This window comes from Balaenoptera acutorostrata, chromosome 14 (genome assembly GCF_949987535.1).
Source record: "Balaenoptera acutorostrata chromosome 14, mBalAcu1.1, whole genome shotgun sequence".
Taxonomy (NCBI): domain Eukaryota; kingdom Metazoa; phylum Chordata; class Mammalia; order Artiodactyla; family Balaenopteridae; genus Balaenoptera; species Balaenoptera acutorostrata.
Window position 1 is genome coordinate 59,614,579 of NC_080077.1, and position 16,148 is coordinate 59,630,726.

General features: G+C 47.5%; 1 protein-coding gene across 2 annotated transcripts in view; it reads left to right on the forward strand.

Moving 5' to 3' along the window:
- Positions 1-10,570: 10,570 nt before the first annotated feature.
- Positions 10,571-16,148, forward strand: part of SIM1 (SIM bHLH transcription factor 1) — a 70,195-nt gene continuing 64,617 nt past the window's right edge. Inside the window, exons 1-2 of one of the 2 annotated variants that reach the window (XM_007169644.3) lie at positions 10,571-10,840; positions 11,543-12,162. In XM_007169644.3, the coding sequence (XP_007169706.1) occupies positions 11,988-12,162 (175 nt within the window). In that variant the 5' untranslated portion in view covers positions 10,571-10,840; positions 11,543-11,987. Of the gene's footprint in view, positions 10,841-10,959; positions 11,060-11,542; positions 12,163-16,148 lie in introns of those variants that run through there. The other variant, XM_057528282.1, reaches the window with a different exon arrangement.

Sequence of the window (16,148 nt, forward strand, 5' to 3'; positions counted from 1 at the left end):
GACACACACACACACACACACACACACGCAAGTGCGTACATAACTGGAGGAACCTGAATAAGCTCTGTTAACATTGGGGCAGGCTGGGTGAGAGTGAGAGGGGTGTGCTGAACTTCCCCGTACATTTCTTTGAAACTTCCTATAAGTCTATAATTAGTTCAAAATGAACAGTTAAGAAAAATTTCAAGAAGAAATCCAGGCCAGCTAGTAAGCTCCTCTTCTTTCAGCCCAGAGATTCTTCTGCTTCCTTGACTTTGTGGGGATATTTGCCCCTTGGGTTACTCTTTTTATCTTTAATACACGTCACCCCTTTTTACATGATCGTGTTCTAAAAGTTTCAATCACTTTTCAAAAGAAAATCTGGAAATACTTACTCCGGTGAACATTATTCCTGTGGGGTTCTGGGGAAGTTACTCAGATTTCTGTTCTTCAGCCTTCCCTTTGGAAACTTGGAGAGATGTCACCTGTCCCCTTCCTCACAGGAATGCTGAGGATTACAAATTCACAGAAGTTCCAGTGAAGTCCTGAAATCATGGAGTGAACGAGAATCCCCTCCACCGAGTGCCCTTCATATTCTCCTCACTGCACAGGTGCTTCCTTTGCACTGTCTCCTTGGTCAGGTGTCAGCTCATTCTAGAAAGACGTGAAGGTTCCGTATGAGCTATGGCATTGCTGACCATTGGATAACTGGTGGTTAATAACACTATTAAACATTCTGGGCCTATGGTGATTTATACCCTTCCTCAAATTTCAAATTACTCAAAACGAGTGTGATTTTTCAAAGTTACCTTAAAATGCATAAACGTATTGTTGAGTAAATAGAGTTTTTAAAATAAACACATTCAGTTACTTTAAAGCATTTCCCCCCTGAATTTGGCCAATAGATTTTCAAAATTTTTCGTGCATGTCGATGTCAACACTTTTGACAAACTCTCCCCACAATGCTTCCCACCTGCACAAGTTCCCCTCTTTCTCTTCATCACAGTAACCTTTCTTTTTCCCTCCCCTACTTTGCCTGGAACATGCCCTCACTAAACAAATTTGCTGTGTCACTTCTATTCTTATACTCCCCTGGAGTAAACCATTATTTGCTGGTTGCTCTGACCAGCACTGGCAACTGGGGTTAACCACTGAAACCCCGGCATGATGATTTGCAAGGGTCGTAATAAACATTCCTTGACATGTGTCACACAGCCTAGAATCACCAAGGAGGGCAGTGTTAGCCCAAGCGAGAGCTACTCCACATAGCGCCTTTGTGCAACTTAGAAAAAGGTATCCTCCCTGGGTAGGACATAGGACTGAGTCCTGGCTGAGTTTCAATCTTGACCTGCCCAGGTGGGGCACAAGCTCCGCGACTGGACTCAGAAGCTCTAGACCAAGCTCAGGTACACAAGCTCAGCTCCTTCTGACCTTTGCAATGACTCCATCATTGACTTGCAGTATTTCTAAGAGCAATCACCTGACCCATTTGTGACACAATTTTTTTCCTGGGTCACAGTAAAAATTATAAAACACTTAGGCACAAGGTATTACAAACCCATCCTGTTACAAGTTTCTTTTTTTTGTCACTGTGACAGTGGTGCCAGTACTCATTGGGAGATCAGCGGGTCACTCAGCTCTAGGACAAGCTCAGACCATTTTGGTTTCCTTCAACGAGGAGGGGGAAACTCTGGCTATTTTTGTCCTTGTTTAGTTTTCCTTTTTCCGTGCAGTGGTCTGTGACGCACAGTCCAACATTCATGACTTGCTGTCGGGGGCCTGAGGCACACATTCTCTCAAGCTGAATGAGAACATTTGACCCTCTCTGTCAATTTGCAGTAGAACACACCTCCCAGATTCTCCACACTATGGGATACCAGCTCTGGACATTTCTCATTCAGTGTTCATCTCTGTCAGCTAGTCTGAAAATTGGAACCAGAAACACTTGACAAATCACTGGCCACATTATGGTTACAGGTGGTGACATATTGCTGCTGCTGCTGCTGCTTATTCATGAAACTGGAGGTTAAGACCCCGTTTCTGAGATGTAGAGTAGGGAAAACCCCACATAAAACACCAGCGTTGGACACAATATCACATAGACAGTTTCCAACTGAAATGCCGGTTATTAGAAGTCATGTGGAGTCAGGAGTTGCCATGGAATCCATTTGTTTCTAAACCAGCTCCTCCTGCTGGAATAGTTTTTCATTATCATGTCTTTCTTACGGGGGGAAGGGAGAAGAGGGGCAGAGAGAGACAGACAGACACACAGACAGATGGATGGGGGGTGTAATTTGATATAAAACTATGTTATAATTCTTATATACCCAAGCCCTAAAATTAATCAGAAATTTACAAATTGAAGGAGGGTTAATACCAGCTTTAACACACATTCATATTGCTGTCTGGTTTGGAGGAAAAGAGTCACATTGCCATCACGTGACTTCTGATTATTCAGGGAGAATATACAGTGGCTTATCATATGACATTTATCTTCACAAACAAGTTATCTGATCTCTGGGAGTGAAAATAAACATCCAAGCAGATCTAAACTACAGTAGGCTGCACACTTGCAGCACACTGGTTTTTCCTGTTTCTCCTATGTATCATTTTTATTTAGATTCTTAACCAGATCATTACAAGTTTTTCCTCTGAAACTACTGCTAGGATCCGTCTATCCCCTTGTTCCTCCAAGTTATTTGCTTAAATCTTGAGATGTGATTGGCTGGTGTATGTTCATGCTTGAGTTGTTTTTGTGGTAAAGTCTCCATGTGTTTGTAGGTAAAATACAAAAACAGTTGGTTCAAATATCAACTTGGGACCACTGAATTTCAAAACATACAGAATCCACAAATTAACCACTATTTTAACATATGTACAACACAATTGAAGGTAACTAGTCAGGAGGTCAGTTGGATAAAGATACATTAACATTATATTTGCATATTTATCTTCTGTGTTTTGCACTAAAGAATATTTCATATGGGGATGGGGGGAAGTGTCGGTAGATGACTCCAGAACCTTGAATCTGTATTTCTGACTGTCTCCACTTCCCAGACTTCTGGTGAGCTCTCTCCCAGGGGTTCAAGAAACCCTCACCTCCATTAAAAGCCAGGTCCCAGCTCTTCCTTCAGCCCAGGGCCCTTAACCCTGTCCAGAGCCAAGAGGGCCCCATCCTCACATGTTTCTGGAAAGACAATTCAAGAGGAGAGAAACTTGAAAAGCCCTTAAGCATATGAAAAGATATTCAACCTCTATAATTAAAGAAAAAGAAATTAAAAGTAGACTGATTTTTTTCCACCTATCAGATTGGCCAAAAAAAGTTATAATGCCCTTCATTGCAAGGCTGTGGAGAAAGAGCCCCCCTCGTGCACTGCTGGTGGGAGTGTCAATGGGCACAACTGCTGTGGAGGGCAAGGTGGCAATATCTATTAGGAGGACAAATGCACATACCCTTGATCTAGCAAGGGAAGTCTAGGGGAGTCTGTCCGGTGGTTACATGGGTACACAGGTAACCGACGTGTATACAGTGTTCATTGCTGCACTGCTTGTAATAGCAATGATGGGGAACAACCTAAATGCCCTCAGTGGGTGACAGGTTAAATAAATTATACTGATATAGTCTTAAAATAGAATGCTTACAGATGTTTAGGAAAGAAAGGATGAGGAAGTTGTCATGGAAAAAAATCAAGGTGCAGGGCAGTGTGTAAAAGTATCAATCCTAACGTTTGCTTGAATACACATAAAGCAACTCTAGAAATATTATAAGAAATTAAATATTGTTGCATAGTAGTGGACACCGACTGGCAACCAAACGATGCATTTTCTTGGTTTGCAAAGCATTTTAAAATTGGATTTCACTTAATAATCTGATATCCAGGTGAGGAAAAAACGTGAAGCAGGCCAGGTGTTAAGATAAGAAAGGGTGCTGGTAACCTAATCTGTTTGGATTTTCCACCCAGCTTTAGGGTCATACCTCAGACACAACTAAAGCAGGGTGGTGGAACTCTGCAGTGTGAGCATGGAGGAGTTGACCCGTTTTACACCAGGAGTGGGGCTGTGACTCACGGATAAATATCCTGGTCCCAAACCTCTCTCCAGGTTTCCAGGCTTAGGAGCCGCAGCCAGAAGGCACACCTAGTATCCCCATCCTCCCAGGTGTGCCAGGAGCAGCATTTGTCACAACAGGTACAGGGCCTAGGGCCCATGATGGTTTCAGGACCCCACAGAATGTTTTCATTTTAATCTATTTTACAAAAGAGAAGAAAAAAAATAAATATAAGATTAATGACTATATGATGATGAATTCAGCCAGAATTACACTAGTCTTTGCAGCAACCCAATTGTAAAATATAATCTTTAGTATTTTTTATGGAGGAAGGGGTCCATAAAAACATGACAAAAGTGTCCAAAGACTGACAAAGTCATACTGTCCCAACGTGGCCCTGTACAAGGGGGAGGACGCACCACTGAAGAGGAGGCTACGGGGCCCGGCCAGGGCCTCTTCCTCCAGGGACAGTTCCCCTGCACCAACACCACACGCATCTTGGGTCCTTCATGCTCAAGGACTCTGGCAAAATTAGGGAATGATTTTAAGGCCAAAAGGAGAACCAATAGCTTATCTGCTATTTTTCCAACGTGTCCTACCCGAGGTGGATTGGTCCAAGCCCTCTGGACTTCTTCTCCAGCGAGAACCGTGGAACTCTGGAACCTTCTGGGGGTGCTCTGAGCACTTCCCTGCCCTTTGGAGGCCAACCCCCCCCCCCACAAAGGCTGGCCTGGCTGGGTTCCCCCGCCTCCTCTCCCTCATTGTGAGGCCACCATCCTCTTTCTTAAGGAGGTAGGAAGGACCCATCTTCACAGCCATGAGCCTCACCCCTGGACCTCAACTAGACAGTCATATTATTTTATGCCATATGCCCAAGCTCCTACAGTAGGACTCTCACTTTAAATCTTTTCCCTCCTGACTGTCTTCTCCAAAGGCAAGCTGAGAAAAGGCAGGCTGAAGCAACGGTTCTCAAAGTGTGGTTCCCTCACTGGCATCATCAGTATCTTCTGGGAACTTGGCAGAAAGGCAAATTATTGGGTCCCATTCCAGATCTGCTGAATCATAAACTCTGGGAGTAAGGACCAGCAATCTGTGTTTTCACAGGCCTCTCCAGGCAATTCCCATTCAGGCTCAATTTCCAAAACCACCAGCTAGCAGCAAGGATGCCCAGACTTTCAAGGGCGGATTCCCAAGTCCTAGGACGCAGAGGTGATGAGGCTAGCTAGAGAGGGACTCCAGTGTGCCCCAGACGCCAGAGGCACTTGGTCCCCGTCCCAGAACACAGAGGTACAATACTTGGCCGGGATCCTGCGGTGACGCCGAAGGGCAGGAACGGGCGGCAGCTCTTCCAAATTTCAGTCTGGCGGCGCCCCAGCCGAGTTAGGCCGCAGAGCCGGGGGAGGGGGAGGGCGGGGAGGGAGGTCCGGGCGGCCTTCACCGCGCAGTGGGAGGCGGCGCCCGCACCCCTCTCTCAGAGCTTGTCCTCACCCCTGCTTCTGCGGCTCGCGGAGCTGCCTGGCGCTCGGACCACCCCCGCCCCTCCCATACCTTACGAATGCCAACTCCAGAGTTCAACAGGGATTTCCGATTCCTAAATCAGAATGGAGCCCGAGGTCCATATTTTAAAGCTGCGCTTCGTTGAAAACTGCACCCTAAGGGACCCCGGCGCTCAGCCAGGTCTGGAAGCCCCGTCATCTGTTTACGGATTAGAGGCATTCCCGAGAATACCTTACCCACTCCGCCTAGAGAGTGCAGGGCTAGGGGGTCCTTTTCAGGCACTCGCGTCACAGTCCCGGGGCACACTGATCCCAGGAGCTAGACTCAAATTTGGGGCTCAGGGAAGGGGAAACTCTCCAGAAACCTAATCCAAAGGCTCTCAAAGCAGGACAGTGAAGCACAAGCCCTCTGGATCCACCCAGTTCTGACGCCCCTCACCCGTTTCGAGGCCGCGGACGCCTCTCCGCCCCCTTCCGGCCACCTCGCCTCCTCACCCCCGCCCCCCGTGCGTCCCGGCCACCCACTCGCGCGCCCGGGCCTGGCGTGCGCTCCAGCAGCGCACCGAGAGCATGATTTGGCCTGAAGATCGGAAACCGATTTCGGAATCAAAGTGTCTTTCAACCCCAAGTCGCAAACCAACGTTCCTCTTCAGTTTTTTGCACACCCCGATTTGTGCTCCTGGGCCCTGCTTTGCTGAACTATACACACACACCATCCACAGCTCTATTTCTAGAAAGGAAAAGTGTAAAATGTGCCGGCGATCTGAGCCGCAGGCACCCACCCGCTCCTGTCCTCAGAATGCGCAGGGTCAGAGTTTTTCAGCTACTGTTAATGTTTGAATCATTCAGTTCTTTAAAAGTGTGCACAGTTTAAGAAGCACTGTTGTTTTTCAGCGACCAACTCAAGGTTATATTAGACTACAATTTCAAAATCTGGGTGGAAAATATTATCCAGAATATTTAGAGAAACTATATAAAATCTTTACTTGCCTTTCTTTGCCACTCTCATTTTTCAAGTTGGTACATTTTCCTTTCCTTCCTTCCTTCTTCTTTCTCTCTCTCTCTCTTTCTTCCTTTCTGCCTCCCTCCCTTTCTTTTTTCAGTGTGTAACCACTGAAGCTAATTTTTTGGACATGTTAATGGTCAATTCAGACAGGCACCTGAGAAGTAGTACCTCAGAAGAGAGCTGTTTTGTTTTGTCATAAAATAATGTATACTTTCCCAAACCTCCTAATCAAACAAGTAATATTTACAGTAATTTTAAAAATATTAAATACGCCCCTAGCCTTTGTTTTCTGGCAGACTCACCCGGGTTAAAGTTATAAGAGACCCTTGTTTCTGCCTCAACATCACAACGTCTAAATGTGGTAATAAAATGGGGCTAGAACAGGATTCACTTACATGGAAGAAGAAAAATGTTAGTATTTCCGTAGACATTAATGTTTCCCTAGGTAAATTCTCCTTTCCACTGGTAGAGAGTGAACATCTGGATATAACACACAGAGATATTTAAGTGACCACCTTCAGATTTTGCATCTTGAATATAAATACATCCGTCATCCTGACATTGGCCATTGAATAAAATCTGTGCCTGTGTGCTTTGTACAATTGTGTATATGTGATATGCAAGAGTGTAAAAGTGCGTGTGTGCGTCCCTAGCAGTCTGTTTTTGTTTTTGTCTTTTTAAGTGTTACGGGTCGGGGGCGACGTGGGAGACAGATCACTCTAGTTTTAAAGCAGCAGGGCTCAGGGAGGAGTTACCAGAGGCAGGGTAGAGGTCTGTGCCCGAAGCAGGGGTCGGGGCCTCTGTGCTGAAACCGGCTCGCTGATTTGCACCGGAATTCCGCTGGGCGTTCACTCGTTCTTTTACAACCCAACTCAGCTTCTCTAGACTGCGACGTTGGGAGCGGACGGGCGGCCCTCAGAGGACCCTCCTTTTCGTTCTGGGCGCTCACAGCGCGCGGGACTCCGCACGCACAGGCGTGTAGGTTCTCGGCTCCGCCACGGCGGGCACGCCTTGCCCCCCCGCGAGCTTGAGCCCTGGATCTCTGCACGTCTTGGCGCCCAGGCCCGCGGAGGGCGGGATCCATGCGGGCAGCACCCAGGGTCGTCTCGGAGGAGGAAGACACTCCCAAGTGCGCGATGTCGCGGCCTCTCTGGGCTGTTTACTCTCCTGGGGAAGAGGGTGTGTGGCGGAGGAAGGAAGAAGATGTTTGTTTATAGATCGGCTCCGGTTTCTTCCCGCGTTAGGACCGCGTAGACAGTGCCCGATCGCCAGAGGGCTGCAGTTTGAGGCACCCGCGCAAGGAGGCGACGGCCTAGCTTCTCCTAGGGTTCCTGTTTGGTGTTGGTGGGTCGCGTGTGCCTGTCTTTTTCCTTTCTGGGGCTTTTCCCCTTACATTGGCAAAGAGGTGGGAAGGATTAGCCTAATAAGCCTCAAGAAACTGGTTTAAAATTTCTCCTGCTAGAGGCAAAAGGCGATTCTTGGAGCACGTGGGAGGCTCCCGAGGTCCCGGGTCCAGCCCCCGCAGGCGTGGTGCGCGCGGGGCCGCGGGCGGGGTCGCCGGGAGGGTGCGAGGCCGGGGCCGGCACCGGGCGGGGGAGTGCCGGAGCCGCGTTCCCGCTCCAGCCGGGGTTCAAAGATTAGAAAAACAGGTGTTACGTCGCCATGCTAATTCACTCTCTCGGTAAACGCGGCTCAGACAGTTGTGTGCGGAGGACTTAGTGAGGTGGCCGTCACCACTTGGCCGTGCATTCACTTTGTTTATTAAAGGACACATTCCCAGTTCATCGACTACTGAGCTTCACTGGGACACTGGAGCAGGCTTCCTGGCCCCCACCCCCAGGACGTCGTCTTTGGTGTGAAGACTTCCATACTCATCTTGCTGCTGAAGGCAAAATACTACATTTCTTCGGCGCAAAAGGTACCCTGTAATGGGAGGCGTGCACTGCCTGATCCCCCAGAGTCCCTGCGACGGCCAAGGGTTTCAGCCCGCAGCAAAGCGCCAACACACCTGCACGTTGTTTGAAGTAGAGATAGGGTTTACAGTAACCGCCGACTTAAGTGACATCCTTTCTAGAACAGTCGGAATCGAAAACTGCTTCTTGCCCCTGAAGTGTCATTGCTTCGCCTGGCCGCTCCATATTACCCCTAAGTTCTGTCCAGGTTGGGGGCGGGGAAAGTGGGGAGAAAGAAGGATCTCAAGGAAGGTTCTTTCAACCTTTCCAAACAACCGACCCCACTCTTGTAGGGGTCAACTTGATCTTATCTGGTCTTTCTGCAATCTTGTGTATAAGGGAGCCACTGTACACCTCTGTCTCTATTCCTACTCATCTGTTGTTAAGGGTGAGTTACTTGGTGGTGGAACCGCCCAGAGCCAGGTCTCTAAGTGGCTACGGCCTCTGGGGAAATGACTCCTCCTTCTAGATTAGAGCCCATTTGCTGGATTCCGGTTTTGTAACACCTATCACATCTCTATATTTAGTTCTTTTTCAAAAAAGTTTTTTTTTTTCTGTCCAGAATGTTCACCACCTCCTCCTGCCAGGTGTTTCCCAGATGTGTAAATACCCCGAGGACGCTCCCATTGTCGTTCTTCGAGCGTACTGCCATCGGGCGGCAAGGAGGTGGCAGATGTGTGTATTTTTGAACAAACACTCTTAAAGTTGTTCCGAATATCAGCAAGATGGTACACACCCCTCTTCAGAGTATATGTTTTCTTGGAGGCAGTCAGCGCCACCAAACGAGAAGACGAGTGCAGCGTGACTGGTGGTCTCACTCTTCTACCGCTGATGAAACAACTGCCTCCGAGTCGACCTCCAAGAGCAGAATCGTAGTCACTAGCAGCACCAAAACCGAGCAGGGAATCGCATCTGTAGGGAGTGATTCGCAAGCAGGAATAATTGTCTTCCGGGACGCGTGAACTTCTTCCCGTCGCTATCTGTTTTCTATCCTCAGATGACAGGGAAGGCGATTCAAATGAGAGGTTCTCTTAAATATAACTTGTCAGCAATAGTACTTACAAGCGTTTGTTTAAACGGCTCCTGTAAGGGATCGTAAATGCTGTAGATTCATTCGTGCAGACTGTATCCCTTCTGTAAGGAATATTCATGTTGGACTTTTGTTTCCTGAAACAAAACCCAACAAAAACTCTTCGCTCACGTTTAAGATAACGGATTATTGTGAGATACTTTATATCAACGACTCTAACTCTATTTTGGCCTGAAATGTAACCTCTTTTCCCCTAGTGTCCCCTGTCTGCTCCCCATAGAAAACTCCATGACTGAGCTTTCTACCGTGAACAAATCAGCCCCTAGATTCGACCCATTTCGAAAAAGACGCTCCTCTTTGGGATTAATTTAAAGACGGGTGTATTTATCCTCTCTGGCGATGAATTCGGTGTCGCCGTGGTTTCAGAGAAATGCGAAAAAGAAAATATAACCCAAAGAAAATATAACCCACCGGCCCCGTGCACGCTGTGGGCCCCGCGACTTGCCCGCGGGAAAGGAGCGGCCTCCCGGTCGGCCTTTGGGCGAACATCGCCCGCAGCCTGGGCTACTCCTGCCTCGCCTGCCGGGCGACCCAGCCCCCGGGCCCGACCTTTGCGGCCAGGGGCCGCTGCCCTCCGCTTTGGGGCGCCCCTAGCACTGCGGGCGCTCGGGGCTGAGTGCACAGACACTCAACCCCCGGGGTCGCGGGGAGCGCGGGTCCTGCACGTCGCCCTCAAGGCCCGGGAGGCCGAAAGCAGGAGCTGCTAGCCGGGCAGCGCAGACACCAGTGCCCCCGGCTCGTGAGGAGCGCTGCAGCCGCGCGGGTAGCAAGGCAGCGAGCCGGGAGCCGGGGTGCGCGCCGGGGGGAGGCGCGGGGCGTGCACGCGTCATTCAGCTCGGTCGGCCAATGAGCGCCGCGGCCCGGGACGCGCAGGGCCAATCAGAAGCGAGGAGGTTTGTGAGTGGCATTAGGGGAGGGCGGGAGAGAGGGAACCCGGGAGTGAAGTTGAAGCTAAACCCCGTAAGCCATTAAGAAGTTAGGGGGGCGTTTTCGGCTTCCAGTCAGGAATAATACTGGCTTCGTAGCAACTACCGAGGAGGAGGATTCTAAAACCACCTCACCCGTCCCAAAGCCCGCATCCCCCTCCTTCTGCCACGCACCCCTCCCCCAATTCATGACCAAGAAAAGAAGAGAGAGCCAGGGCACGCTCTGCTCCTCTCTGCGGGTGGGAAGCAGAGAGGCCCGCGGAGAGGCTTAGTTGGACGGTAGGCATGCGTACAATTAAGAGGTGGGCGCCTCCGCACGCTTTGCTGCCAGCGGGGACTGAAGGTAGGTGAAGCGGAACACGCCCTGCGCCCGCCCATCGGCGCCCGCAGCTCTACGGCGGAGGGGGAGAGGCCGGGCGCCTCCCGCCCCCCGGTGCCTGCGAGGGGCTGTCGCGAATGTGCCACCTGTTAACCTGGCGCAGCCGTGCCCGGCGTGTTGCCGCCCCTGCTGGGCAGGGAGAGCGCTGGGTCGCCTCCTCGGCAGTCCTGAGGGACTTGATGTGTAAGTGCTACATTTTGAGGAATCCCCGAGACTTGAGACCCAAGTTAGAGAGCCAAGTTGCGGACCTGCCAAAGTGGGGGGACGGAAAGGTGCCCGAGCGCTGTGGAGGAATTCTGATTTGCGGAAACCTGCCTTCCTGGGACTTGCGCCTGGCCTGGGCGGGGGCACGGGGACCGGCGGCTGAGGGGCTCCTAAGGGTCTTGCAAAATCTGCGTTTCGTTGTTTGGGCAACTTCCCAGGGGGCTGGAGAATGTGTCTGACGGGGGTGAGAGAATGGGAGCGTTATTTGCAGGGGACTCAGTCTCGCTGCTGATTTCTCCAAATCTTAACCAACCAACCAACCAGCCAACCAAAACACTGAGCCCGGCGAGGAAAGCTGAGGCGCGCTGAGGCCCTTCCCGGCCATTTTTCAGAATTGGGGCGAGCGCGCGGGTGATTGTGGAGCCGCAGACCGCTTACGCTCTGATGCTGTTGTCTTCACAGTGGCCTGAAAGAGTTGCCCGGCATTCCTGTTCTTCCCAAAGCGGCTCGGAGCCACCCCAAGGGCCGCGGGACTGAAAGCAAACGTCGGGGATTATTATGTCGATTTCCCGAGAACCGGGGTTCGCTGCGCGGAACCGAAGGAAAGGCTAGCTCCTCGGAGGTCCCGCCGGCACTTGATACCCAGCGACGCCTAGGATTGCCCAGATCGCCTGCGGTGGATCAGCAACTTTCCTCTACTCGCATCCCATATTTTTAAAGAAAAAATTTTCTGTTCGCCGCGTTGGTCTTTTACTGCCATCAAAACACTGAAGCAAAGACTTCAGTCTCGTCATTCAAAGTATGCTTTATATTTTTGCCAAATATGATCTCTAATTGAAAGTTTATTTTTGGTTTTGGATGAATCTGTGGAACTTATGTTATAAGAAGAAAGGGGGAACGAGACACGATGAAAGAGAAGTCCAAAAATGCTGCCCGGACTAGGAGGGAGAAGGAAAACAGTGAATTTTATGAACTGGCTAAATTACTGCCTTTGCCCTCGGCTATCACCTCGCAGCTGGACAAAGCATCCATAATCAGGCTCACCACCAGCTATCTCAAAATGAGAGTAGTGTTCCCAGAAGGTAAGTGACTTTGCCCAGATGGAATTTCAAAGGCAGAAGGGGCACGGGATCTGCCAGTGAATGAGCCTACGCCACTGGGCAGAGAAGTACATTCATACTTACACACACTCTCTGCGAAGGGAAGTTTAGCATGGCTGCTTAACTAAGGACCTCTCTGCATTTAGAATTTCTGTTGCCTTTCCGTGGCTCTTTCTACTTCCCCATTAATACTTTCTCTTCAGTCCATCAGATATGTTTGATTGGGAAGCACCTCAACAGTGCTTTTGTCAACACTTAGATACTGAGCTCAGTTGAAAGTACTACTAATCCAAACATGACTTTCTTTTTTTATTCCTCTTGTTAGAATTGTATCTAGCAGAAAGCAGGAACATCTCTAACTTCCTGTAATTTTGTTATGTCTAGATAGACCCATGTACATGGAGCTAGCTAAGGCAGATAATAACTTCTCTATGTCAGTAATCCTGCAGATGAGGAGCAGACATATTCATGAACAAATATGTCCTGAATTTACCCAGTCTCTTGACTGCTTCTAGCAAATTTATTCTGAGTTGTTGAGATGTTCACAGATTCTGAAACTAACTCTGGGACTTGGTGATTTGCAACTCTGGGCTTGATATTTTCTCTAAGATATAAGATTGAATTAAGATCGCTAGTCCGCTTAGAAAGTATCTTCTAGGTGGTAGGTTGGCAAATGGATCCCTGGGAAAATTGTCTCATAAGGCCTAGAAGTTAGAATAGCTGAGCTTTTGACATGGTTTAAAATGTGTATTTAGATGATCAAGATTCATTGTGTGAGGACAGAGTAGCCTTGATAGAACACTGTCCTGTATAAAACCATTTATACTCCCTAGGGGAAGTATATTTCTCTTCTATTTCCCCATCCTTTCCTTTACCCACATTCAAATAACACATAAACAGATTTTAGAAAATATTTTAGATATGTCTTTGCTGGGAGAGGAGGATTTGGAAATGTAGAGAATACTAAACAAACAAAAATTCAAGAGAAGGAACCCTGTGTACTTACAAACCGGAAACTCTTATGTGACAAAGAGAGGTTTATGTTATTGTTGATTTTGGATGTTTGGAGTTTGTTGTTTTCTTTGAAGGAAATGGGGGGGGGGAATCATCATTATTGGGCTTTGAGTTTCACTTTGCTTCATCTTGACTAAAAGTTATTATCTGAATCAAAATCTTGCAAAACATGCCCCCAAATTAGTCAGGGGCACTAAAGGAAAACTTTCAAATTATAGTTTGGTTTTACCCCAAAACTATAAATAGTAGTATGGTCATTTTGTCTTAAAGCAGTTCCTTGAACAATCTCATCTGAGCCTTGAAACCACAGGAAGAGAGGAATCAAAACTTAACATACCTGAAAAGTTTTAAAAAAGAGAAAGAAAAAAAGGAGGGGGAACATATATTAAAAACCGTATTTCCCATTCAAACTGTGCTGAGAATTGCTGGTGGGAAAATTACTATTATGCTACATTGCCTTCTGTTTAAAAAAGAGATCTCGTTGTCTTTATACTGTCAGCGCCTACTTTATAAAAATAAAGCTATTGCGAACTCCGCTGGCCGCTCTGTTCCTAACAGGATTATTAGCAGTGATTTGTCAGCCCCTGCGGTCTCAGTGGGCTCCCTTTCTGCGTGATTTCTAGCGGGTCTCGTCAATTATCGGTGCCGATGTCGTTCGCTGTTTGATCAGAAGAAGCATATGGTGCTGCTTGTGAGGCTGCGAGTAATCGCGGAGGAAGAGAATAGAGGGTCGGCTTGCCCGGCGGGTGCAGAGAGGGACAGAGCGCCCGGGGAGTCGCCAGGCCAGGGGCTCGTTTGTGTCTTGCAGACCCCGGGCAGGCGCGGCCGGAGGGAATAGGGCTGCTTCTTGTTGTTTTGGTTTTGTTTTAAAGAGAGCAAGATTTCTTGTTTAATTAAGTGCTAACCCCACAAATTATAAATTGCGTGATAAATAAATAGGAAAAGTAAACTCTCTTAGCCAACTTCTCGTTATTTTTAAAAAGAGCGCCGGTGAAGACTCCGGCTGGAGTCCCCTTGGTGGCCAGGCCGGTCCCCTGTGGCTACTTTAAAGGCGACTGTGCTTTCTGCAGCCCCACTCACCTTCCTTCGGAGCTCTGGGCCCGGGGCCCCTCCTTCCTCTCCCTTCTTCTGTGGATGCGTGTGGGTTTATGGGGAGGAGGGGATGGACGATGTGTGAACTCTGGGCACATCATTTATTTCCCCAGCTACTGTTGAGCTCATAACTCACCCGTAGACTCCACCGGGTGAGTTAGACAGGGTCATCCGGACAGCTGGTTCCTAGGGATGAGGTTTTAATTTTGAGGACAGATTAGCTTCAAAAGTCCAAAACCCCAGACACAGCCCTTTAAAATATTAAAGGACAGCAACAAACAGTAAAACCAACAGCTTGCAAAAGGAGTGAAATAATCACAAGCCCGCAGAACCAAGCACAACCTGCAGAGGGTGTGAAATCTGGGTTCAGCTGTTGACTGCCAGCAGAAGGGGGGACAAGAGTAGGTTCATGGCAGTGGGGGAAACTGAGCACTTTATATGGGGGTAAACTTTTTTAGTGCTGAGAAATGGGAAAGAAGTTGTTTGAAATGAAGTTCATTTTCATATCTGTCTTAATACCATCTTAGCACATAGTAGGTCTTCAGTAAAATTTTAAGGGTGGGATGAAAGTAGCTATTTCATCATGGTAAGCCTGCTATCACATGTAACATGGACTATGCAAGGTATATAATCTAAAATACTTCTAAATCTGGTGACATCTTAGTTATAGGCATAAAAATGACTGTAAAACTCCACTGTTTTTGCTCATATTACATTTTATTTTTAAAACCCTGTAATTCTAAAAGACTTAAAACAGAAATCTTTCCATATTTATATGTGAAAAAATTTAAAAATCCTTAATTCTCTCCCCCCTCATTTGCTGAATACAGTTTCCCCCCCCCCCCCCAAGATAGCAGATTCCTTGTCTGGGAGCAAACTTCAGCTTTTATTTATCTGAGTAGATAAAATTGAGCTGTTGAGGGAAAAATGAGAGAGAGAGAGAGAGAGAGAGGGAACAGATGAATGGGCTATGGGTGCTCGGAATAATTAAGAATAAAGCATTAGATTGGAGATTTCATAGTAAAAACAAAAACAAAAACTCTGGTACAATTACTGTCATTAGAAATCATTAGAACTACATATCTCCCAAGTGGTAACATATTCTATTCTAAAACAGCCTTGCAAGGAAAACATTGGCACATCTAGATATGTATGTCTTTGGTGTTATCAAAACCAAAAAGGCAGGATAAAAAAAGAGATGATGTGACTTTGTGTGCAAAAAAGGATAAATTCAACTAAAAATATATATTTGTTGTTTAGATATAATATAGTTTTGACTGGGGGCATAGTGGCTTGCAGAATAACCTTTGAAACGATCAGATGTTTTCAAATCTATGGCCATTCAGAATCTTGGTAACATCACTACTATTTCATTGTCAAGGTGTCTTGGGAAGATTAAAATAATGACAGAGTTGAAATTAGTAGCTGTGTAGGAAAGAGAGTTTCTACAAAGGCTGGAAGGACAAGGTTGGTTAAACAAACCTCCACAGACACTTTCTGTAATAGTCACCTCAAGATTGAAATCCTTAATCGCCTTATATTTTTTTGAGGCCAAGAACTGAAAGAGAAAAAGAGGTCCCATTTCCCACGTGGATGGGTGATTTAAAGCTGTTTTTCTTGCTGCTTGGGGAAATGATTGAGCATTAGGTTTCCATGTTTATTTTCTTACAGAAGTTTTTCTCATTTAAACGCCTTCAAGCACAGTTTACGCTCCACGCTGGTTTTCTCTCTTTAATTCCAGTTTTGATGTTGACTTAAAATGTAGAGTGCAGAACTAAACTCCGTGCAGAGCATTTGCAAGGCAGATTTATGTGCTGGAAATTATAGATCAGATCAACGAAAAAAGTACTTTTTTTTGAAAA